Source organism: Chiloscyllium plagiosum, unplaced genomic scaffold, assembly GCF_037043375.1.
Source record: "Chiloscyllium plagiosum isolate Xiang-an unplaced genomic scaffold, Cpla_swu_hap1 HiC_scaffold_1, whole genome shotgun sequence".
Classification (NCBI taxonomy): Eukaryota; Metazoa; Chordata; class Chondrichthyes; order Orectolobiformes; family Hemiscylliidae; genus Chiloscyllium; species Chiloscyllium plagiosum.
In genome coordinates, this window is record NW_028270139.1 from 94,844,437 (window position 1) to 94,869,345 (window position 24,909).

General features: G+C 40.9%; 1 protein-coding gene across 1 annotated transcript in view; it reads left to right on the plus strand.

Moving 5' to 3' along the window:
* Positions 1-24,909, plus strand: part of dhx29 (DEAH (Asp-Glu-Ala-His) box polypeptide 29) — a 127,735-nt gene that overhangs the window by 56,048 nt on the left and 46,778 nt on the right. The window contains exons 14-19 of the mRNA XM_043688629.2: positions 10,165-10,305; positions 11,625-11,769; positions 14,297-14,417; positions 21,459-21,543; positions 21,949-22,037; positions 22,320-22,448. Coding sequence (XP_043544564.2) covers positions 10,165-10,305; positions 11,625-11,769; positions 14,297-14,417; positions 21,459-21,543; positions 21,949-22,037; positions 22,320-22,448 — 710 coding nt within the window. The remainder of the gene's footprint in view (positions 1-10,164; positions 10,306-11,624; positions 11,770-14,296; positions 14,418-21,458; positions 21,544-21,948; positions 22,038-22,319; positions 22,449-24,909) is intronic.

Sequence of the window (24,909 nt, forward strand, 5' to 3'; positions counted from 1 at the left end):
GATTTTGGTTGACATGGGTGACTTCAACTTCCCTATTACTTATTAGAACTGCCTTAGTGCAAATAATTGGATGGAGCAGATTTTGTCAGGTGTGGCCAGGAAGGGTTCCTGATTCAATATGTAGATAGACTGACTGGAGGGGAGGCCATATTGGATTTGGTGCTTGGCAATGAACCAGGCCAGGTGTATGTTCTCTGTATAGGAGAGCGTTTCAGTGTTAGTGATCAAAACTCCCTGACCTTTAGTGTAGTCATGGAGTGGGATAGAAGCAGATGGAAGGGGAAATATTTAATTGGGGGAGGGGGAATTACAATACTATTAGGTCGAAACTGTGGAGCATAAATTGGGAGCAGAGGTTCTCTGGGAAATGCATGACAGAAATGTGGAGGTTATTTAGGGAGCATTTAATGTGAGTGCTGGATATGTTTGTCCCATTGAGGCAAGGAAGGGATGATACGATGAAGGAACCTTGGATGACAAGAGACGTGGAACATCTAGTCAAGAGTAAGAAGGAAGCTTACTTCAGGTTGAGGAAGTAAGGATCAAACATAGCTTTCAAGGGTTACAAGGTAGCCAGGAAAGCACTGAAGAATCAACTTAGGAGAGCTAGAAGGGAGCGTGAAAAACCCTTGGTGGATAGGATTAAGAAAACCCCAAGGCATTCTACACTTACGTGAGGAACAAGAGGATGACTGGAGTGAGGGTAGTGCCGATCAGGGATAGTGCAGGGAACTTGTGCCTGGAGTCGGAGGAGGTAGCAGAGGTCTTCATGAATATTTTGCTTCAATGTTCACTAGAGAGGGACCTTGTCATTTATGAGGACAGCATGAGACAGGCTGATCTGCTCGAACAGCTTGATGTTAAGAAAGAGGATGTGCTAAAAATTTTGAAAACATGAGGCTAGACAAGTCCCCTGGGCCAGATGTGATATACCTAAGGTTAATACAGGAAGCAAGGGAAGAGATTGCTGTGCCTTTGGCCATGATATTTGTGTCCTCATTGTTCACTGGAGTAGTACCAGATGATTGGAGCGTGACAAATGTTATTCCCTTGTTCAAGAAAAGGAAATAGGGATAACCCTGGGAATTAAAGACCAGTCAGTCTTACATCAGTAGTGGGCAAATTATCGGAGAGGATTCTGAGGGACGAGAGATAGTCAGCATGGCTTTGTGAGGGGTAGCTTCAAGCCTTATTCAATTCTTTGAGGATATGAAAAAACACATTGAAGGAGGAGCAGTAGATGTGGTCTAGATGGATTTCAGCAAGGCGTTTGATAAGGTTCCCCATGGTAGGCTTATTCAGAAAGTAAAAACGAAAGGGAAATTTGGCTGCCTGAATAAAGAATTGGCTGGCCCATAGAAGATGGTAATAGATGGAAAGTATTCAGCCTGGAGCTCGGTGACCAATGGTATTCCGCAGGGATCTGTTTTGGGACCTTTGCTATTTGTGAATTTTATAAATGACTTGGACGAAGAAGTGGAAGGATGGGTAAGTAAGTTTGCCAATGACACAACGGTTGCTGGAATTGTGGATCGTGTTGAGGGCTATTGTAGGTTGCGACGGAAAATTGACAGGATGCAGAGCTCGGCTGAGAAAAGGCAGATGGAATTCAATCTAGTAAACTGTTAAGTGATTCACTTTGGAAGGTGGAATTCAAATGCTGATTTCAGGGTTAAAGGCAGGAATTTTGGAAGTGTGCAGGAAGAGAGGGATCTTTGGGTCCATGTCCATAGATCCGCAAAGTTGTCATCTGAGTTGATAGGGTTGTTAAGGAGGCGTATGGTGTGTTGGCTTTCATTAGCAGGGGGATTGAGTTGAAGAGCCATGAGGTTACGCTGAAGCTCTGGTTAGACCACACTTGCAATGTTGTGTTCAGTTCTGGTTGCCTCATTATAGGAAGGATGTGAAAGCTTTAGAGAGGGTGCAAAGGAGATTTACCAGGATGCTGCCTGGACTGGAGGTCATGCCTTATGAAAAAAGATTTGAGGGATAGGGCTTTCCTCATTGCAGCGAAGAAAGATGACAGGTGACATGATCGAGCTGTATAAGATGATAGGCATGGATGGAGTGGATAGCCAGACTCTTTTTCCAGGCAGAAATGTCTATTACGTGGGGCATAATTTTAAGGTGATTGAAGGACAGTTTAGGGGAGATGACAGAGGTGGGTTCTTAATCAGAGAATGGTGGGTACGTGGAATGCACTGCCAGCAGTGGTAGTAGAGTCAGATGCAGTAGGGATATTTCAGACACTCTTGGATAGGCGCATGGATGATAGTAAAATGAAGGGTATGTAGGTTAGTGTGATCATAGAGAAGGATAAAAGGTCTGTACAACATTGAGGGCTGAAGGGTCTGATTTGTGCTGTATTATTCCATGTTCTACATACTAAAAGTTCTGCCATTTCCAGTATATGTTCCTCCTGCATTGGATCTCCTAAAATATATCACCTCGCATTTGACTGGAATGAACTCCATCTGCCGTTTCTCAGCCCAAGTCTTCAGCCTATCTGTATCCTGCTATATCCTCTGGTAACACTCCTCACAATCAGCAGCCGCCCCCCCCCCCCCCCCCCCCCCCCCCCCCCCGCAATCTTTGTGTTCTCTGCAAATTTACGAATCAGGCCACCTATATTGCAAACAACATGGGTCCCAGCACTGATCCCTGTGGGACACCACTTGTCACAGATCTCTGGTCCAAAAAGTATCCTTTCACTGCTACTCGCTGTCTTCTACTATGAAACAAGTTCTGCATCTATCATAAACAAGCGTTGGCTATTCTGGAGACCTCTAGGACTTGTTCTCTAATTTCCTCCCTTGCATCTGTCAGCATTTTGATAGATCTCATCAAGTCCTGGGGAGTTAGCTACCTTACTGCTTTAAAAAAAAAACACCTAACATCTTTTTTATTTTGGCATGACTTAGAATGTTAACAAATCCTTCCCAAAGTTTCAAAGTATTTGTGAAGGACTTCACACACTTAAAGATGTACAGCACAGAAACAGACCCTTCAGTCCAACTCATTCATGCCAACCAGATATCCTAACCTAATCTAGTCCCATTTGCTAGCACTTGGCCCATATCTGTCTAAACCCTTCCTATTCATACACCCAGCCAGATGCCTTTTGAATGTTGTAATTGTACCAGCCTCTACCACTTCCTCTGGCTGCCGATTCCATACACTCATCTTCTGTGTGGAAACGTTGCCCCTTAGGTCTCTTTTATACCTTTTCTCTCTCACCCTACACCTATGCCATCTAGTTCCGGACTTCCCCAACCCAGGGAACAGATTTTGTCTATTTATCCGATCCATGCCTCTCATGATTTTGTAAACCTCTATAAGGTTGGGGGGCACGGTGGCTCATAGCACCAGGGTCCCAGGTTCGATCCCAGCTCGGGTGACTGTCTGTGTGAAGTTTGCACATTCTCCCTGTGTCTGCGTAGGTTTCCTCCAGGAGCTCCGGTTTCCTCCCACAGTCCAAAGATGTGCACGTCAGGTAAATTGGCCATGCTAAATTGCCCGTAGTGTTAGATGTCAAGTGTTAGTCAGGGGTAAATGTAGGGGAATGGGTCTGGGTGGGTTGCTGTTCGGAGGGTTGGTGTGGACTTGTTGGGCCGAAGGGCCTGTTTCCATACTGTAGGGAATCTTAAAAAAAAAAGCCATTCCTCAGCCTCCAATGCTCCAGGGAAAACAGCCCCAGCCTATTCAGCTTCGAGCTGAAATTCTCCAACGCTGGCAAAATCCTTGTAAATCTTTTCTGAACCCTTTCAAGTTTCACAGCATCCTTCTGATAGGAAGGAGACCAGAATTGTACACAATATTCCAAAAGTGGCCTAACCAATGTCCTGTACATCTGTAACATGACCTCCCAACACCTCTACTCAGTTCTCTGACCAATAAAGGAAAGCATACCAAATGCCGCCGTCACTATCCTCTCTACCTGTGACCCCACTTTCAAGGCACTATGAGCCTGCAATTCCGGTCTCTTTGTTCAGCAACACTCCTTAGCATTAAGTGTATAAGTCCTGCTATGATATGCTTTTCCAAAATGCTTTTCCAACACCTCACATGTATCTAAATGAAACTCCATCTGCCGTTCCTCAACCCATTGGGCCGTCTGATCAAGATCCCATTGTACTCTGAGGTAACCTTCTTTGCTGCCCACTACACCTCTAATTTTGGTGACAACTGCAAACTTACTAACTATACCTCCTTTGTTTAGATCCAAATCTTTATATAAATGACAAAAAGCAGTGGACCCAGCCATAATCCTTGTGGCAGAGCACTGGTCACAGGCTTCCAGTCTGAAAAATAACCCTCCACAACCAGGTCTTCTACCTTCAAGCTAGTTGTGTATCCAAATGGATAGTTCTCCTTGTATTCTTATGAGATCTAACCTTGCTAACCAGCCTCCCATGAGGAGTCTTGTCGAACACTTTCCTGAAGTCCATCCTGTGGCTTCACGCGTAAATTTGCTCCTTTGAGGTTGAGTGGATCTACCCTTTCCCGAGACAATCTCATGCTCCTTATAAAACAAGTTGGGAATTTTACTTAATTGTGTTTGCTAAAGATATTTCATGGCCCCTTTCTAGCCCCCCTAATTTCTTGTTGAGTTCTTTCCTGCTATCTTTATGTTCTTCAAGTCTGTCTTCAGTTTCCTGAACCTTACACATATCATTTTCTTTTACAATAAGCTCTCAGTTTCTCTTGTCAAGGTTTCCGTGTCTTGCCATCCTTTTCCTTCATTTTCACAGGAATATGCTCATCCTGAATTCTAATCAACTGGCTCTTAAAAGATTGCCCCATGATCAATGTGGATTTACCCTCAAATAGCCATCACCAGGCTCTATTTCCCAGTTCCTATCTAATTTTTATGGTAGTTAGCTTTCCCCCAATTTAATACTTTCAACCAAGGACGACTCTTTTCCTTATCCATAAGTAACTTAAAGGTTAAGAATTGTGGTTGTTGTTCCTGAAATCCCGCCCCCTCCCCTCCCCACCCCGAAAACTTCAATCATCTGGCCAAGCTTAATCACCAATACCAGATCTAGTATGGCTCCTTCCCAAATATGATGTTCCTCAGTGTCCTGATTAACATACAGTTATCATATTTTCCAAAAGCCTACTTCACTGATAGAATATCCTTTGAAGCCAGGGCATGAAATTTTTAATCAACCTTTCCTTCACAGAATCTCATCATGTCAAATGAACATATCAAGTGGATACCATGACATGTGTTACTCCAGTGATCGAGACACTATATGGCTCAAGTATCACTCTATTTTGTGACATTGGTTTGGCAACCATTATCGCTCATCTTTGAGAAAGCTTTCTTTATCTCATTTTTTATAAAGACGGGAATCACAATCTTTTTAAAAAGCCCTCCAAATTAAAGCATTGTCTTGCACACAACATTTATCAAATGCACACTAGAAATTTATAAACTTGTACAATTCTCTAAAAAACTACTGACTATTCATTTTAAATGAAAAATCTGGTTATGCAATTTCAGCATTATGCACGCATAGCATACATCTTAATAGAAATTTTGGTGGGCTCCAAAGCTTATTGCATGCGCACAGCTTAAGTACTTACTTTTCTGGGAGACTATGCATTGTCAACTTAATGTGAGCATGGATTTTACATTTACAACATCTGAATTTCCATTCATTTACCTCAACATTTTGAATATGAATGTTAGATGTGTGCAACAGAAATTCATGATGTTCAGGACACTATGGAAAAAAAAATGGTGAGCTGAACTTTAATCACGTTCTGTTGTAATCATCTGAATGGAAAAACATTCATTGGCATGACCAAATGTATGCTTCAAAAGGAAATAAACTGTAACAGTTGGAATTCATGTTGAGCCAATCCCAGTGGCACTAACTGCAACAATCATTACCATAGTTTTGTCATTTCTCTGCCTCAGTAGCCTTTTACAATGCATTCATATTTTTCCTTTTGGAATTATTGGCTTTATTGAACAGTTTGCCTAACAAATTGTTTGTTTCGGCTCCTTTCTGTGAAGTTTACAGGAATGATCCTGGGATGAAGGGTTTATTCTATGACGGGCAGCTGAGGACTCTGGGTCTGTACTCAAGTTTAGGAGGATAGTGATGAGGATCTCTTTGAAATTCACACAATACTAAGAGGCCTGGATAGAATGGACATAGAGAACATGTTTCCACTAATAATGTAGACTTGGCCCAGAAGGCATTCTTCAGAGTAAAGGAACCCTTCAGAACTGAGATGGGGAATTTCTTCCTTCAGATGCTGTTTAATCTGTGGAACTCATTGCCAAAAAGGCTGTGGAGGTCAAGTCATTGAATGCATTTGAGACCAAGATAGTTAGGTTCTTGATTAGCAAAGGGATCAAGGATTATGGGGAGATGGTAGGAGCAAGGCATTGAGAAATATGTCAACCATGATCGAATGACGCAGCAGACTTCCTTGGCCAACTGGCCTAATTCTTCCTCTCTATCTTCTGGTATCATGGTTCTTTTTGGCTCATTTTTTCACATCACGTAATTGTACCCATCTTTGAAAAGAAGAATGTAATTAAATCAGCATGAAAGGAATCTTGCTTTGGTATGAAAAATGTTACCTCAGTCATACCTGTATTAGTTTAAAATGATTCTTTCACTGGGTGTGTGCTTCACTGGCTCAGCCAGTATTTATTGTCCATCCCTAAATTTTGTTGAGAAGTGGTGGTGAACTGCCTTCTTAAAATACTGTAGAATTCGCAGTGCTGCTAGGAAGAGAGTTTGCACACAACAGACTTGAGAAAAGTTATATGTCATGGAATAAAAGGGACAGTAGGGACATGGAATATAAGTGAGAGGGTAGAAACCTGGAGCTTGGAGCCGTATCTGTAGCTAATGCTGTTGATTGTGGCCAAGAGTTTGGGCTGCCGCTTCATGCTGCTGCCTGAGAGAACTGGAGTCTTGAGGCTTTCCATTTCCTTCACATTTTAAAACTGTAGTGTTCTTTGACCCCTATCTTGACAGTGTTTGGGTTCAGTGTCGCTGAAATTTTACTTTCCATTCACTTCTCATCCAAAACAGTATCAATGGATATTTTTCAGGCTGGAGAAAGGTTTATAGTGGAGTTTCCAATGGTCGAAATTGAAACCCTTGCTTTTCCTGATGTATGTAGATCTGGATCTTGGCGTCGATCTTCTTGATCTAAGAAGTAGGAGCAGGCCAATTGGTCACTCAAGCCTGCTCTGCCATATGATTGAATCATGGCTGATCTGACATTCCTTGTGTCCACTTTCCTGTGCTTCTCCTCATAACTCTTGAATCTCCTACCAATTAACAATCTTATCTACCTCTGCCTTAAATGTAGACAAATACTCAGGTCCCACAGCTCTCTGTGACAAGGGGTTCCCAAGTCTCCCAACCCTCTGAGAAGAAATTCCTTTTCATCTCAGTCTTAAATAGTAAGTTCTTCCATGAGCAGAAACATCCTCTCAGCATTTACCCTGTGAAACACTTTAAGAATTCTATGTTTCAACAAGATCACTTCTCGCTCTTCTAAATTCCAGAGACGGCCACCTTGTTTACCTTTTGCTCATAAGTCAATCTTGGGATCATCTTAGTAAACCTTCTCTGAACTGCCTCCAATGAAATGATGTTCTCATTTAAATTAGGGAACCAAGTCAGCTTGGTTGCAGCTTTCTGCAGTTTTTGTCCCTTCTCTTCTTTTCTTCTCCCTTCCCTTCTTTTCTTCTCCCTTCCAAAATGAACAACTTCACATTTTCCCATATTATACTACATTTGCCAATTTTTGGCCCACTTACTTAACCTATTAATATCTCTCTGTAAACTGTTTATATCCCCTTTGCAAATGACCTTTTCACCTATTTTTGTGTCATTTGCAAATTTGGCTGCAGGACATTCAGTTCCTTCTTCCAAGTCAATGATATATATTGTGAATAGTTGCAGTCGTAGTGCTCATAACTGTGGAACCACACTAGCTTGCAGGTCGCCAACTTGAAAAAGAAACCTTTATCACTCCTTGCTGTTTCCTGCCCATTAGCTAATTCTCCATCTATGATAAAATAGATACCATCAAAATATATAAGCATGGTGACTTAGTGTTTAGCACTGTTATCTCAGCACTAGAGACCCGCATTCAAATCCAGTCTTGGACAGCTGTCTGTGTACAGTTTGCACATTCTCTCCATATCTGTGTGTGTTTCCTCCAGGTGCTCCGATTTGTTTCCACCGTCCAGACATGGGCAGATAGGCAGGTTAGATGAATTGACCATACTCAATTGCCCATAGTGTGCAGGGATGTGTAGGTTAGGTGCATTAGTCAGGGGATATGTAGAGTAATAAGGTAAGGGAATGGATCTGGCTGGGTTACTCTGTGGAGAGTCTGTGTAGACTTGTTGGGCCAAATAGCCTGATTCCACAGTATAGGGATTCTGTGATACTACCTTCAACACCGTGGACTCTTATTCCTTAAGCTTTTCTGAGATACCTTGTTGAATGCCTTCTGGAAATTCAAATACAGCACATAAACTGGTTTCCCTCGATCCACCCTGGTTGAAGCTTCCACAAAAATCTCTAATAGATTAGTCAGATACAATTTCTCTTTCATGAAGCCATGCTGAATTAGATTATGACTTTTCAAATGTGCTGCTATTACTTCCTTAATAATTGATTCCAATATTTTTGTAATAATAGATGTTAAGCTAATCAGCCGATAGTTCCCTACTTTTCCCTCCCTCCCTTTTTGAATAGGGGTGTCACATTGACAGTTTTCCAATCCTCCAGTACTTCTCCAGAATCCAATTTGGAAAGATGCATCCAATATTCTGTAGCTACTTCTTTTAGGAACTTGAGATGTAAGACATCATGCCAAGAAATTTATCTGCCTTTAGCCCCATGAGTTATTTTTCATCAGTCTTCTCAGTGGAAGATATTTTGAGTATTTCATGAAAGAATATGAGGGTAGAATCAAGTGCCATTGCCATCACTAGAGAAATAATACGACCATAAGACATAGAAGTAAGGCTATTTGGCCTATCGAGTCCACTCCGCCATTTAGTTGTGGCTGATAGGCATTTCAACTCCACTTACACTCCCTGTAACCCTTAATTCCTTGCAAGATCAAGAATTTATCAATCTCTGCCTTGAAGAAATTTAACATCCAGGCCTCCACTGCACTCTGTGGCAACGAATTCCACAGGTCCACCACTCTCTGGCTGAAAAAATGTCTCCTCACTTCCATTCTATATTGACCCCCTCTCTAATTCTAAGGCTGTGCCCACGGGTCCTAGTCTCCCGCCTAACAGAAACAACTTCACAGTAAGGCCATGCATTATCTTGTAAGTTTCAATTAGACCGCCCCTCAACCTTTAAACTCTAATGAATACAATCCCAGGATCCTCAGCGTTCATCATATGTTAGGTCTACCGTTCCAGGGATCATCCGTGTGACTCTCCGCTGGACACGCTCCAGTGCGGTATGTCCTTCCTGAGGTGTGGGTCCAAAAAATTGGACACAATATTCCAAATGGAGCCTAACTACAGCTTAATAAATTCTCAGCACATTGCTGCTTTTATATTCCAACCCTCTTGAGATAAATGGCATTACATTCGCTTTGTGAATCACGGACTTAACCTGCAAGTTAACCTTTCGAGAATCCTGGACTAGCACTCCCAGATTCCTTTGTACTTTGGCTTTATGAATTTTCTCACCATTTAGGAAATAGTCCATGCCTGTATTTTTTTTTCTAAAGTGCATGACCTCACATTTGCTCATATTGAATTTCATCAGCCATTTCCTGGACCACTCTCCTAAACTGTCTAAATCTTTCTGCAGCCTCCCCACCACCTCAGTACAACCTGCCTGTCCACCTAACTTCCATCAAACCTCGCCAGAATGCCCCAGTTCCTTTATCCAGATGATTAATATGTTAAGTAATATTATAATACTAGACAAAGTAATTTATCCATTGTATAAATTCTAATGCACTTCTGTGTGGTATTTACATCAGATCAATTTTAAACTGAACCAACTTTTCTTCAATATTGAATAAATAGTCATGGTTTACTGTGTTTCATCCTATAACTGCTAAATATTGGTAGCATTTTGTTACATAATGTTGGTCAAACTGTGTGTATTTCAAATTCTGTCCCTTAATTGCATCTAGGTTTATCATTTGGAAGAGGTGGTGGAAGAGACTGGCTACATTTTGGAAAAGGATTCTGAATACTGCCAACGATTTTTGGAGGAGGAGGAAGAAATCAACGTGACGGTCACTGGCAAAGGAGGAAAAACATTTCAGCATCAGGTTGTTCATAAGTGGCTTTTAATTAGTGTGTACAGTATTTATTGTCAATCTCATTATCAGTTAAAGTAGTATTTTATCATTTTTGTCATCATAGATGTGCTGAACAGATCATTTGGTTTCCAATTGTTTTCATACCAGTGACATGATTGTTGATGAAATTTGATAAATGTGCTGAGTTGATAGCAAAAGCTTTCACTTGAATTCAGACAGCTTCGACTTCAATCAAGCAAGCTCCTTCACATGATTGTGATTGGGAAGGTTTCTGCAGTTTCCTTAGTAGTGACTGTCACTGTTGAGACAAAACATATGATGGTTTCATTTTAATTCATATAATTAACATAGCTTTATATTTAGAGAGAATAGTTTTAGAGACATTTATAGTTTTCATAAGTATTCATTCAAAATTTTAGTCCTTATTAATGTTAACTAATGATCAACTCTGGAGGCCTTGGCCTAGTGGTATTATGGCTGGACTATTAATCCAGAGACCCAGGTCATGATCTGGGGACCCGTGTTCAAATCCCAACGCAACAGAATTTGAATTCAGTTAAAACAAATCTGGAATCTAAAAATGGCCATTGTCAATTGTCAGAAAAATTCATCGGTTCATGAATGTCTTTTAGGGAGGGAAACTGCTGTCCCTGCCCAGTTTGGCCTACATGTCACTTCAAGCTCAGAGCAATGTCGTTGATTCTTAACTGCCCTCAGAGCATTTAGGGATGGGCAATGAATGCTGGCCAAGCCAGCAATGCCCACGTTCCCAGGAATGAATAAAATGAAAATGAGGGGAAAAAAATTTAGTCATGCTTTTGAGGCAGAGAAAAGTAATCAGTGTTCCTTGGTTGACATTAAGGTGACATAACTGGTGAAAGAAGTTAAAATAAGTTGATAAAGTTGGATTTTCCATTTGCTTCAAGGAAATTCTTATTATTCCAGAGTTCTGTTCGTCAATCGGTTTCACTTGCCAGTGAAACTGCAAGGTTTCGTCTATTGCTTGGGTGAAATTCTCTCATTTAGTTAAGGTGTGACTTTAGGCAGTGTGGTTTGGACTGAATGACTTAAAGGGGAAGCTTTTGATTCTGTTGAAAGCAGATGAAAGATTCAATTTAATTGCTGATACTGTAATCATTATCTCAAATAGAAGTGATTTACTCCAGGTGCATAAACTGAGCTGGAAAGCCATTAATGAATACATGTGATTTTGAGTTGCTTTAGATATTGTAAGCTTTTAGCTTTGAAACTTAAGACTTTTGAAGTCTCTTGTTTTCTCATCAAAGGCCAGATCTTCCCTAATTGATCTCTATTCAAATCTTTTTCAGGAGTATCTTGTTAAAGGGACACAGCCTGGGAATAATTTGGTAATAGACCTTGAAAAATACAGTAGTCGTACTCGTCATGCTATTCAGTACATGCATCCAACCAAAATAAACATGGATCTCATATTGGATCTCATTAACTTCTTGGGTAAGTGAAAAACAAAATTCCTATTGAGAGTCAATAAAAATTTCACCTGCACAAAGAGCTTCGCATTTCTCTTTACAGTACTTACTAACAAAGTATGGATTTACCAACATTTGTTTTTATTTGTTTTTTATTTTTCATTGGTCGCAGGATTTTAATTTCCAAAACCTGTAGCTTACTGAAAGTCAAGCACTTTTAATTTTTCAATTAAGTATATATTTTAAATCGGCTGTTTAATGTTATGGTAACTTCTGAAGCACTGTAATTGTATCCATTTAAATTATTCTTAGAATGATAGAATGTTTATGGCACAGGGGAAGGCTGTTTGGACTCGTGTTTGTGTTGGCTCATTGAAGGAGCAATTAGACTATTGACAATGCCCTCACCTCTCTCTAGCCCACACATTTATCTGACAGATAATCATCCAATTCTGCCTAAGAGAAGTAATTGATATATTTGAACAACATCATAAATCTCTTGAATGCAACCCTACAGTATGTGTACTAGACAAAAAAAATCTGTGGATGCTGGAAATCGGAAACAAAATCCAAAAAACTCAGTAAGTCTGGCAGCCTCTGTGGAGAGAAAACAGTCAATGTTTTGGGTCCAGTGACCCTTCAGAACTTATTATAGCTAGGAAAAGGTTGGTGTATATGCAAGAGAAGAGGTGGGAGGAGGGGGAAGGAATAAACTATAGGTGGAGATGAAGCCCAGAGAGAGACAAACACAATTGGGCATACAAAGGAGTGGGTAAAGGTCAGAATGGGAGAATGTGTATCTGCTAATGGGGACCATTAGGAGCTGATAATGGGCTGTTTGTGGTAATAATCCATGTGATAACAAGTTCTGGTGTTTGGGGGTTGGAGTAAGGATAAGGGCGAAGGTGTTCACTCCCTGAAATTGTTGAACTCAGTGTTGAGTCCAGATGGTTGCAGGGTTCCCAAGTGGACAAAGAGGTGTTGATCTTGCAACTTGCAGTGAGCTTTGCTTGAGCACTGAAGCAAGACCAAGACAGAGATGTTGGTCAAGGAATGTGGTGGTATGTTGAACTCCAGACATCCAGAAGCTCAGCATACTTTTTGTGGAGAGAATGTACATGTTCTGTAAAGCAGTCATCCTGACTACGCTTTGTGTCGCCAATATAGATAGACCACGTTGTGAGCAGCAAATGCAGTAGACTAGATTGAGTGAAGAATAGATAAATTGCTGCTTCACGTGGAAAGTGTGTCTGGGACCTTGGATGGTGAGGAGGGAGGGAATAATGGGCAGGTGTTACACCTATGATTTCAGGGGAAGATGTCTTCAGGGCGTGGGGGATGGAGGAGGATTGGACCAAAGGCTCCCAGAGGGAATTGTCCTTGTGAAAGGCTGACATGGGAGGGGAGGCGTGTATCTGTGGTAGCATCACACTGGAGGTGGCAGAAATGGAGGCCATTGATCATTTAGATTTGGATGCTGTTGGGATGGTTGGTGAGGATAAGGGGACCCTACAGCTGTTGTGGAAGGGAAGAGAGGATGTGAGGGCTGGTGCAGGGGATGTGTTGAACATGGCTGAAGGCTCTGTCAAACATGGTGGTGGGGAACCCACAGTTGTGGAACAAAGGAACAATTTTGGAGGCCCCCTTGTTGAAGTTGGCATCATCTGAACAGATGCGGCAGAGACCAAGGAACTGGGAGAATTTTCTTCCATCTGTATTTTGTGGTAATTAGATGCAGTCAGTATATACAGATTGATATTTAATGCATGGTTTAAAAAATTTTCTGCATGTATCATGATTGAATTTCTGAGGAGACTAAAATCTGTGCTGATTGCCCAGTTGTGGTCCTGAATGTTGAGACCATCACTTTTGTTTTATTTTATCATTTTTGGTTTGGAACTTAGTGTTAAAGTTGAGAATTGAACTTCAAACTTTGAGCAGCAGCTTGTTTTTGAAAAAAGAACAAAAGGCTGATGTTTGCTGTTGGGAACTGGTCTCATGATAATGCAGGTTACGTTCTATTGTAAGAACACCGTAGTGAACTGGCACTGAGATATCGTTGTTCTCAGGTAGCAGGTGGGTGAATGTTGAATTGATCAAGGAAGGCCAGTGTTGGACAGCCAACTACAGAATTTTGACAAAGAAAGAGGGTGACCAAAGGGTGAACTGACTTTGTCTTCATTTTTGGACAGGAGACAGAGTGCTGTTTTGGAAGCTGCAGGACTAGGTTGTTTGGTTTTGCTGTCTTAAGTTATTCCTCAGTTATTGACATTGAGAAAATGTGTGTTGATCAGGAAGTTGTGACTTCAGTAAAATCATGTTTTGGATAAGCAATCTGACCTATTGGGGTGATTCACAACAGTGATGGAAAATTGTACTTCGGAATTGTCAGTGCAGGCAAGTGGACAGCTTTTGCATGCCGATTGCCATATTGAGAAACAGACTTTAGAGGGGTAAGTGGTCAATCTGTTCAGATATTGGAGGTGATAGGAAAGAAAAATTGGCATGCATGTTTTGATGTCGGCCAGAACTGACATTTCATTTCCTTTCAGATAAAAGTGCCCCATTCAGAGCAGTTGATGGTGCAGTGTTAGTATTCTTACCGGGTCTGGCTCATATTCAACAACTGTATGATCTTCTAACTACAGACAAAAGGTTGCAGGACAGAAAAAGGTACAATTTGTGATAAAATTATAGTGTTTATACTATTTGTGTTTAATTTTATGAATAAATACAAGCCAATCTCTACAAAGAATACCTTGTGAATTATTGCTTACTTTTAGTTTCCAGAACTCTGCTGCCATATTTCAGGTTTGCTCCATGATCTCTTAAAGCCTTCAGCTATTGAACCCAAAGCCACTTGCTTAAGAGGAGATAGTTTGGAACATGTATCCAAAACATCTAGGTAGCCTACTCATCTTCACCAGCTATGCATAAGGCTTTTGTTTTATTGAAGCCTGAAATAGCAGGAGCGTGGATAGAAGTTTCAGCTATTATTGTTGAAGAGTGGCACTATTATGAAGGTAATACAGGTTGTCTTTACAGTAAAGATTGTCTTGGGATCAAAAATGAATAATCCAGAAACCTGGAACAATCAGTTTGGTTAATGGAAGATACACATCCCCTTGGCCAAGGGCATATGTATACGACCTATGGAATTGTGCAGTCATAAACCTTTTTTTCTTAATATCAAACATGCTTTCCCTGTTCAATGTCTAAGATGACACAACTGATCTATATTGTTCCCAAGATGATAACAGAAGTGTTTTGGCTAACAAAGTGATCTTTTGGTGTGTTGTGTCTGCACTGACTCTTCACATGAGTTTCATTACTTATTGCTAATTTCCCATTTTTTCCCCCCATACACTTGTACATTATTTCTATCCAAATAACATCCTCTTGAATGCCTTAGTTGAGATAATGCTCAATAGTTCCTTACCTCTTTGACAGTTACAATTTGTACCAGGTGAAGTTCCAGTGCAACTGTTTCAAGAGTCAATGTCTTTATCCAGGCTTCAGTGGTCATACAATAAACTCTCAATGTTTTCTGAAAGGAAGATTCAGTATGTCATATGTCAGATACCAATACTGCAGACACATTTGAGCGAGTAATGGGCTAGGATTTGGTCTGTCCAGTAACCTTTGGCTGAACAGTGAGTTTAAGGCTTCCCTTCTTCCCACAAACAGTCTGTGCTTTTAAGATTTTCTGAAACGTTTGGTAATAACTCTTGTATGCATACCTTCGCACCTAAGAGACTTTAGCTTGAAAACCTTGGGTACTGTGTAGAGATAAGGCTGCACCTTTGCCTAATAATGTGGCTAGAAGTGTATGGGCAGCATAAAATGAAGCCAGTTGCTCTGCTTAAATGTTTGTTTTATAATTTATAATGTATTTCATTTGTGTTAAATAAACTAATTAATTTAATTAATCCTCGAGGAGTGATTTAGTTCTTCGACTGAGGTCATTATAATAACAATAACAGCATTATTTTCCATGAAAATAGCTTTTCCCAGTTTGATATTCAATGAAGAACTTGCATTTATGTTAAGCCTTTAGCATCTTCATACAGAGCCATTTATATCCAGGAGAACAGTCAAAATTTTCACATAATTACATACAACAGAACTTAAAAGCTGAATGAGCAGATCATCTTTCCTTTGGTGTGAAGAATGTTGGTCACGATGCTTGGACAATTCTCTGTTCTTCAAATAGTGCTATGAGAACTTTGTCCACCTAAACAGATAAGCAGGGCCTTGGGTTTAATATGTCAACGAAAGACCCTATGTAATACAATGAAATCTTAATACAGTACTGAAGTAATGCCTAAATTAGTTATCAAAGGATTGAGCATTCAACTTTCCGGCTTTTCTCAAAAAGTTTCAAAAATATATTTTTTTGCAGGCTTGTTTCTGGGTCAAGCAATACCTTGGAAAAAAAAATTGGGGCGTACATAAACCACAGATGAAATTGAAAGAATGTGCAGTAGCATGGATGCAGACTCCCATGACTACTGCCCTCAGTAGACTATGCAGTTGTCTCATCAAAATTATGGATCAAATATCCAACCAAGAATAATTGTAGGTCTGACAGAGAGGCATACAGTGATACAGCATTCTGATCATAATAAATAGAAGCCAACACAAAAACTTGATTGTCCATTAACTACCAGCTCTATTGTTGCAAATCTGGCTTCTCCATTGAAGTACTGACGTTGATCTCAGCACCACGTGGGTAAACTCAGCTGTTCATTGTGAACTAGATGATTCTGCCTGCCTTCCTTCATCGAATATAAGTGACGTAAGTGTAGGAATTATGGGAAAATACCAGGCTATTGGGAACTAATTTCTGGAAACCCATGTGTAGCTGATGACCCATATTACCCATCAGTAAAGATTTTCACAAGCTTGCAGGATACCATTATACCATGGTTACATTCATTACTGAAACCACTCGGCAGAGCAGGAATAAAATGCACAAAATTGTGGCTTTTAGACTCATCTCCTGTGTATTATGTGTAGATATAAATAAACAAGCCACCGTGGCCAAGGAAATTAAGGTAGATTTGTAGAACCCTTGACAGTAGCTTTTAAATCGCTGATAGTTTGGCATTTTATATGGATCTTTTCACACGCATTTTAATAGATCCTATGTACTTTCCTGTCATTTGCTCACCTCTGATCATCTTTAAGAGGCTCTCCTTTTTTCCTGCATATAGATAACAGCACTTTCCTTTTAAGGGTCTGACAAAAGACTTGTTAATTTGGCTGAAATATGTCTGATCATACTTCATCAAAAGTTATTGACATCAAAATCCATCACCTTTTTAGGGGTAATGGCCTCAAGATATAGGAAAGATTACTTGTAGTTTGCAGATTTTTTTAAAAAGCGCATCAAGTTTTTAAAAGTGCATCAAAAGCCTTTCAGGCTTTATACTTGAAGCTGCATTTCACAGCTGGCATGATTTCATGGGTGCAACTGCAGGTGCACAAATGGAGCTTGATGGCTGTATTTAATCAGTCTATCTCTTGCACTGGGAACAAGTGCTCTGATATTCTAAATAGGCTGACTTCGTATTTGCACGAGCCTTGAGGTGCACCTTCCCATGACACAGCAAAACTGATGGCCCTTTTTAACTTGTAAATATGTCAATTTATTCAATGTGCACAACGTATAATGGACTAGCTACAGTGTCTTCATTAGAATATTTATGTACTTTTGTTTAACAAGTGTGGAGTTTAGTTAGAATGTTAGATCAGTCTTTATTGCATTAAGTGTTGGGACACACCTGATTGATTGAATAGCCGATCGCAATTCCTATGTTTAAGAAAGCAAGAATTTGCGTAAACGTTGTGTTTTCATGCCCACAGCTGAAAAGTGTTTCACTGCAATTTTAAGTACTTTCTTATTATCGCTGTTCTAAAGTTTTTAATAAGTGATCAATTTGTGTACAGTGACCAGATAATCAATTTTGCTAATAAAAAGATGTTGAGAGGTATTGATTAATGAGAGAATTTCTCTTTTTGCATGGAGTTGAGGAACCCATTATTTCCTTTCCAAGGGGAGGATGAGGCTTCCAACAGCGCTGCATTCCCTCAGTAATATATTGGAGTTCAGCCTAGATTATGCCCATAGTCCATTGGGGTGGAAAATAAATTCACAATAATTTGATCAGCAAGGGAGCTGCCACTGAGCCCTTTTTTTAAACTCTTTGTCATCATGTCTAACATTTGATATAAAATTTTAATGTCTTTAATAGCTCACTGTCAATCCATGTTTTCTAGGTTCCCTATGCTAAGTCTTTGTGTTCTCCTTTAAATGTTTCAATGTACATTCATTGAGCTCTGAGCATTCATTTCTCGACTTCTTAGGCAACACTATTCCATTTCTGCACCCAATTTTTGACAAATTACTGGGTGTTCTTCCTCAACTTTATGTAACTTAATGCTTTATTCAGATTTTTAATTTGCTCGGGTCACCAGATTGAAAGTATGTTTATTGGTGGAGGAAGTGTGATGTATTTTTGGAAATTCAAGAATACATGTGACATTATATTACGGATGTAAATTATGTCTGAAATAAATAGATTACAGTATTACAAGAAAGTTCAACATTTCATACCCATCCCTCATTGTCCTTGAGCAATGTTCCCTCTAATTTTCTTCCTGGCTCTGTGGGCATCTCAGGCCATGAAAAAGTCACTTCTGACACCAAAGGTCATTGACGTGATCGGTGTGCTGATACCGTCATCATGTGTGAAACACGAGAACAGCCCAGTGAAATTTGGCGTTGATTACCATCTTGAACAGCTGCAGTCCATATGATTTGATACACCCACTCTGCTGTTAGGTAGGGAGTTAGAACTTCTGTCCAGTGACGCTGAAGGAGCTGTAATACATATTTCCAAGTCAGGATAATGCATGATTGGTATTTTAGATAATTAGTTCCCACACACTTACTGACATTCTTCTAGGTAATAAGGGTTGCATGTTTTTCAAAATGTGGGTATTGCTAGCAGGGACAGCATTTATTGGTCATTCATTGTTGTCCTTGAGAAGGTGCATCATGTTTTATGAATATGTGATAAGCTACTTTCGACTACTATTGTCCATTTGGTTTGAGTGGTGCTTTGGCGTAAGAAGTCTTGGCATATTAATACGGTGCACCTGGTAGATGCCACATACTGAAGCCATGGTGCACCAGTAGTGGAGTGAATGAATGATTGAGTTGGATACTGAAGATGTTAGAGGAGAAAGTGAGGACTGCAGCTGCTGGAGATCAGAGCTGAAATTGTGTTGCTGGAAAAGCGCAGCAGGACAGGCAGCATCCAAGGAACAGGAGAATCGACCTTTCAGGCATAAGCCCTTCTTCAGGAATGAGGAAAGTGTGTCCAGCAGGCTAAGATAAAAGGTAGGGAGGAGGGACTTGGGGGAGGGGCGTTGGAAATGCGATAGGTGGAAGGAGGTCAAGGTGAGGGTGATAGGCCAGAGTGGAGTGGGGGCGGAGAGGTCAGGAAGAAGATTGCAGGTTAGGAAGGTGGTGCTGAGTTCGAGGGATTTGACTGAGACAAGGTGGGGGGAGGGGAAATGAGGAAACTGGAGAAATCTGAACTCAGATTTCTCCAGTTTCCTCATTTCCCCTCCCCCCACCTTGTCTCAGTCAAATCCCTCGAACTCAGCACCACCTTCCTAACCTGCAATCTTCTTCCTGACCTCTCCGCCCCCACTCCACTCTGGCCTATCACCCTCACCTTGACCTCCTTCCACCTATCGCATTTCCAACGCCCCTCCCCCAAGTCCCTCCTCCCTACCTTTTATCTTAGCCTGCTGGACACACTTTCCTCATTCCTGAAGAAGGGCTTATGCCTGAAACGTCGATTATCCTGTTCCTTGGATGCTGCCTGTCCTGCTGCGCTTTTCCAGCAACACATTTTCAGCACTGAAGATGTTAGTTCAACATGTTACTTTGTCTTATATAGTTTTGAAGCGGGTCGCAATCAGACAGGTGGAAAGTATTTTGTCAGATTCCTGATTTGCACCTTGTAGGTGGAGAAAAAAGTTTGGTGGGAATTAGGCAGTAAATTGCTTTATATAGCATACCCAGCCGCTGACTTGTATCTCTCAGCCAAGTGTTCATGTGGCTGGTACAATGAAGTATCTGCTTAGTTCTGACGTCCAGACTGTTGATGGTGGGTGAATTCAGTAGTGGCAATGTAATTGAATGGTAAGAAGAGATGGTTAGTGTCTGCATTGTTAATAATAGTCATTCCCTGGCACTTGTGTGGCTCAATTGGTAATCCCCACTGAGCAATTTGCTGTCCAGATTTTCTGATTTGATTTGAATTATTGTCATGTACTGAAATAGTGAAAAATATTGTTTTATATGTTATCCAGGCAAGTCATACTTGGCGTATATTAGAACAGAATGCAGAATATAGTGTTACAGATACACTGAAGGTGCAGAGGAAGATAATCTATGCGAGGTTGGTTAATAAGACTGATAACACTGGGGAAGAAGCTGTTCTTGATTCAGTTGGTATGTGAGGGTGGAAGAGAGTACAACCGAGGTGGGAGGGGTCTTTGATTATGTTAGCTATTTTCTTGAAGCACAGGAATGTAGACAGAGTAAATGGAAGAAAGGCTGGCTTTAGTGGTTAACTGAACTGTATTCACACATCTCTAATTTCTTGCAGTCTTGGGAAGAGCAGTTGCCATACCAAACTGTAATGCATCTGGATAGAATGCTTTCTGTGGCACATGTATAAAAATTAGTCAGGGTCATTGTGGACATACCAAACTTTCTTCGCCTTCTGTGGAATAGAAGTGTTGGTTTGGTTTTTTGACTCTAGCATTGATGTGGATGGACCAGGACCGATTGTTGGTGCTATTTACTCCTAGAAACTTGAAGCTGTCGACCATCTTCACCTTTGATACAGACAGGGGTGCGTCCTCCACTCCTCTTCCTGAAGTCGATAACCAGCTCTTCATTTTGCTGACATTGAGTGAGAGATTGTTGTCTTTACACAATGTCACTAAGCTTTCTATCTTTTTCCTGTACTCTGGCCATTGTTTGAGATCCGATTAGATGACATTACACTGTGGAAACAGGCCCTTTGGCCCAACAAGTCCACACAGACCCGCCGAAGCGCAACCCACCCATACCCCTACATTCACCCCTTACCTAACACTACGGGCAATTTAGCATGGCCAATTCACCTGACCTGCACATCTTTGAACTGTGGGAGGAAACCGAGCACCCGGAGAAAACCCACGCAGACACGGGGAGAACGTGCAAACTCCACACAGTCAGTCGCTTGAGGCGGGAATTGAACCCGGGTCTCTGGCGCTGTGAGGCAACAGTGCTAACCACTGTGCCACCATGCCGCCCACAGTGGTTATGTCATCAGTTAACTTGTAAATGGAGTTGCGACGGAATTTAGCCACAGTTGTGAGTGTATAAGGAGTAGCAGCCTTGGAGGCCACCAGTGTTGAGGATTATTGTGGAGGAGGTGCTGTTGTCTATCCTTACTGATTGCAGTCTGTGGGTCAGGAAGTCAAGGATCCAGTTGCAGAGGGGAAAGCAGAATCCTAGGTATCGGAGTTTGTGAGCATGACTGCTTTAGTGACCTTAAGAATTTGACAATCCAACAAAATAGCCTGATTTTCTTTTGAAATGACATTTCTATAAACTCTCTCCTTATTTTGCTGCATCTACAGGTTCAAAATAATTGCTTTGCACTCCATTCTTTCATCTCAAGATCAAGCTGCAGCTTTCAAAGTCCCACCACAAGGGGTCAGAAAGGTAAGAATTGTTTTATCACATCCTTGATGCTGTATCACGTTTACAGAACTCCAGTTTCTTCAGTTTTCATTGCTGAAGTCACAGAATCAAATAATAACAGCATAAGGGTATACCAGCGATTGGTAATCAGTATAAATACACGGTTTGTAGTCATAGAATACTTAGATGTATTTGGTCCATCTCAAAGAGCTCCTTAGCAAGTTTGTTCTCTTGTTTTTGCCATCATCAAAAGCAACCTTTTTCCCCTCTCCAAAAAAATAGACAATTCATTTTGAAAGCTACAATTGTATCTTTCCACCACCACCCTCAGATTATAACTTGCTGCTTTTGTTCCCAGCCTCTGACCTGCTTTGTAGCCATCTTTTTTCATTAATGTAATTTACCCTTTGTGCCTTTTGCTTTCAGATTGTTCTGGCAACAAACATTGCGGAAACAGGCATCACAATACCTGATGTAGTTTTTGTCATTGATTCTGGAAAGACCAAGGAGAACAGGTTTGATCATAACCAAGTATTTTATAAACATTCACTTTATGCTTACGATAGGTTATAACAGACTTTCAGACTTTATAATTCAATGCAAGTTGTGAAATATGTTTAAAAGTTGTTTTACTGTCAGAATTTTTAATTTGTTATATTAAGGCTCAAGTATCTGTTTTGAAGTGCATAACATACTGAATAACATATTAAATTATCCACATAAAGAGTATTTTTTATACTTTGAAATAAATTTTAAAATAAATTTATATAAATATACATGTAATTTAATGTTTGTAGGTATCATGAAAGTAGCCAAATGAGCTCACTGGTGGAGACCTTCATCAGCAAAGCCAATGCTCTTCAGAGGCAGGGTCGAGCTGGCCGTATCAGAGAAGGGTTCTGTTTTCGTTTGTATACCCAAGAAAGGTGAGTACTCAAAGTCTATAACATTAATTATTTTTTCCCAAGTACAGTAAAGGGCTTTTCTATTGCAGTGTTAGTATCCCTACCTCTGGGCCAGGGGTCTCAGGTTCAAATCCTACCTGCTCCAGAGATGTCCTGGTTAGTTTGATTAGAAAATATCTCCAATTTCTGCAAAATAGCATATGTTGCATTGTATTGCTCCAGGGAAAATAGAGGCAAGTTGATAAGTGGAGCAGAGGAATGGATAATTTGTTGCAAAGGAAATAAGGCATTATATGACCAGGGGACAAGAGGAGGATAAGAAGCTGGAATTCAGTCAAAGATTGAATTAATTTGATTTTTAACCTTAATTTGGCAGTTGGGTGATCAGAACTTCAGAAGTGAAACGTTTTGCTTTGAGATAGGGATGGTCACACTTGACTATGCAAGATATATCATATTTGTACAATTCTTACATTACATATTACAAGCTATTTCATCTAGTTTTGCAAATTCCACTCTCTCAAACTGAATGCTAAATTCTACCGTGTTATGGTCACTGACCCAAGGGGATCTTTTACTACATAATTTACTAAACTTGCCTCATGATACATCATGAGATCCAAAATAGCCAGATCCCTAGTTGGAACCTTTAAGTATTGCTATAGGAATCTGCCAATTTAATTGTCCCCATGTACATTAAAGTCATTAAAGAATTCATGTACCACCATTATTGCATGCCCTCATTAGTTGGAGTCATAGAGTCCGACAGCATGGAGACAGTCTTTTGACCCAAACTGGTTCGTGCCAACCAAACAGGCAAAAGTGAGGACTGCAGATGCTGGAAACCAGAGTTTAGATCAGAGTGGTGCTGGAAAAGCACAGCAGATCAGGCAGCATCCAAGGAGCAGGAAAATAGATGTTTCAGGCAAAAGCCCTTCATTAGGAACAGCGGCAGAAAGCCTTGAGGGTGGAGAGATACATTGGGGGTGGAGTGGGGTGGTGTGTGCTGGGGAGAAGGTAGCAAAGAGTATAATAGGTGAATGGGGGTGGGGATGAAGGTGATCGGTTGGAGAGGAGGGTGGGGGAAGGTAGCAAAGAGTACAATAGGTGAATGGGGGTGGGGATGGAGGTGATAGGTCGGAGGGGAGGGTGGGGCGGATAGGTGGGAAGGGAGATTGGCAGGTAGGACTGTGCTGAGCTGGAAGGTTGGAACTGAGGTAAGGTGGGGGGAGGGGAAATGAGGAAACTGGTGAAATCCACACTGATGCCCTGGGGTTGAAGTGTTCCAAGGCAGAAGATGTGCCAACCAAAATGTCCATCAATGCTAACCTAATTTTTGTGCTCTTGATCTATATCTTTCTAAACTTCTCCTATCCATGTATTTGTCCAAATGCCTTTCAAATGTTGTAAAATTACCCGCCTCAACCACTTCCGCCGGCAGCTCATTCCACATGCATACCACCCTCTGTGTAAAAAAAAAAGAGTTGCCCCACATATTCCCTTTTATTCTTTCCCCTCTAACCTTCAACTGATGCCCTCTAGTCCTTGATTCCCCAACCCTGGGAAAAAGACTTGAGTGCATTCATCCTATCCAGGCCTCTTATGATCTTATGTAAGATCCCCCCTTAATCTCCTACGCTGTAAAGGAAAAAGTCCTAGTTTGTCCAGCCTCTCTATAACTCAGACCATTGAGTTCTGGCAATCCTTGTAAATTCCTTTTGCACTCTTTCCAGTTTAATAATTTCCTTACTATAACAAGGTGATCAAAACTGAACACAATACTCCAAGTGCGGCCTCACTGATGTCCTGTACAATTGCATTTGACTTCCCAACTTCTACATAAAATGCCCTGACTGATGAAGGCCAGTGTGCCAGAAATCATTTTCACTATCCTGTCTACCTGTGTCTCCACTTTCAAAGAACCGTGCACCTGAACTCCAAGATCCCTGTGTTCCACTACACTCCTTAAGGTCCTACCATTCACCATGAAACTGCCTTGATTTGATTTTCCAAAATGCAAGACCAAAAAGATGTGCAGGGTCAGGTGAATTGGCCATACTAAATTGCCTGTAGTGTTAGGTAAGGGGTAAATGTAGGGGTATGGGTGGGTTTCGCTTCGGCCGGTCGGTGTGGACTTGTTGGGCCGAAGGGCCTGTTTCCACACTGTAATCTAATCTAATCTAATCTAAAACCTCCCATTTAGCTATGTTAAATTCCATTTGGCATTTCTCGGCCCACTTCTCCAGCTGATCAAGGGCCTGCTGGAATTTCTGATAATCTTCCTCACTGTCCATGATACCTCCTATTTCAGTGCCATCTGCAAACTTACTAGTCTTGTTTTGTACATTCTCATCCAAATCATAGATACAGATAACAAACAAATGGGCCGAGCAGTGACTCTGAGACACTCCAGTCTGACAGGCATCCTTCCACTGTTACTGTCTGCTTCCTACCATCAAGCCAAATGTGTATTCAATTTGCC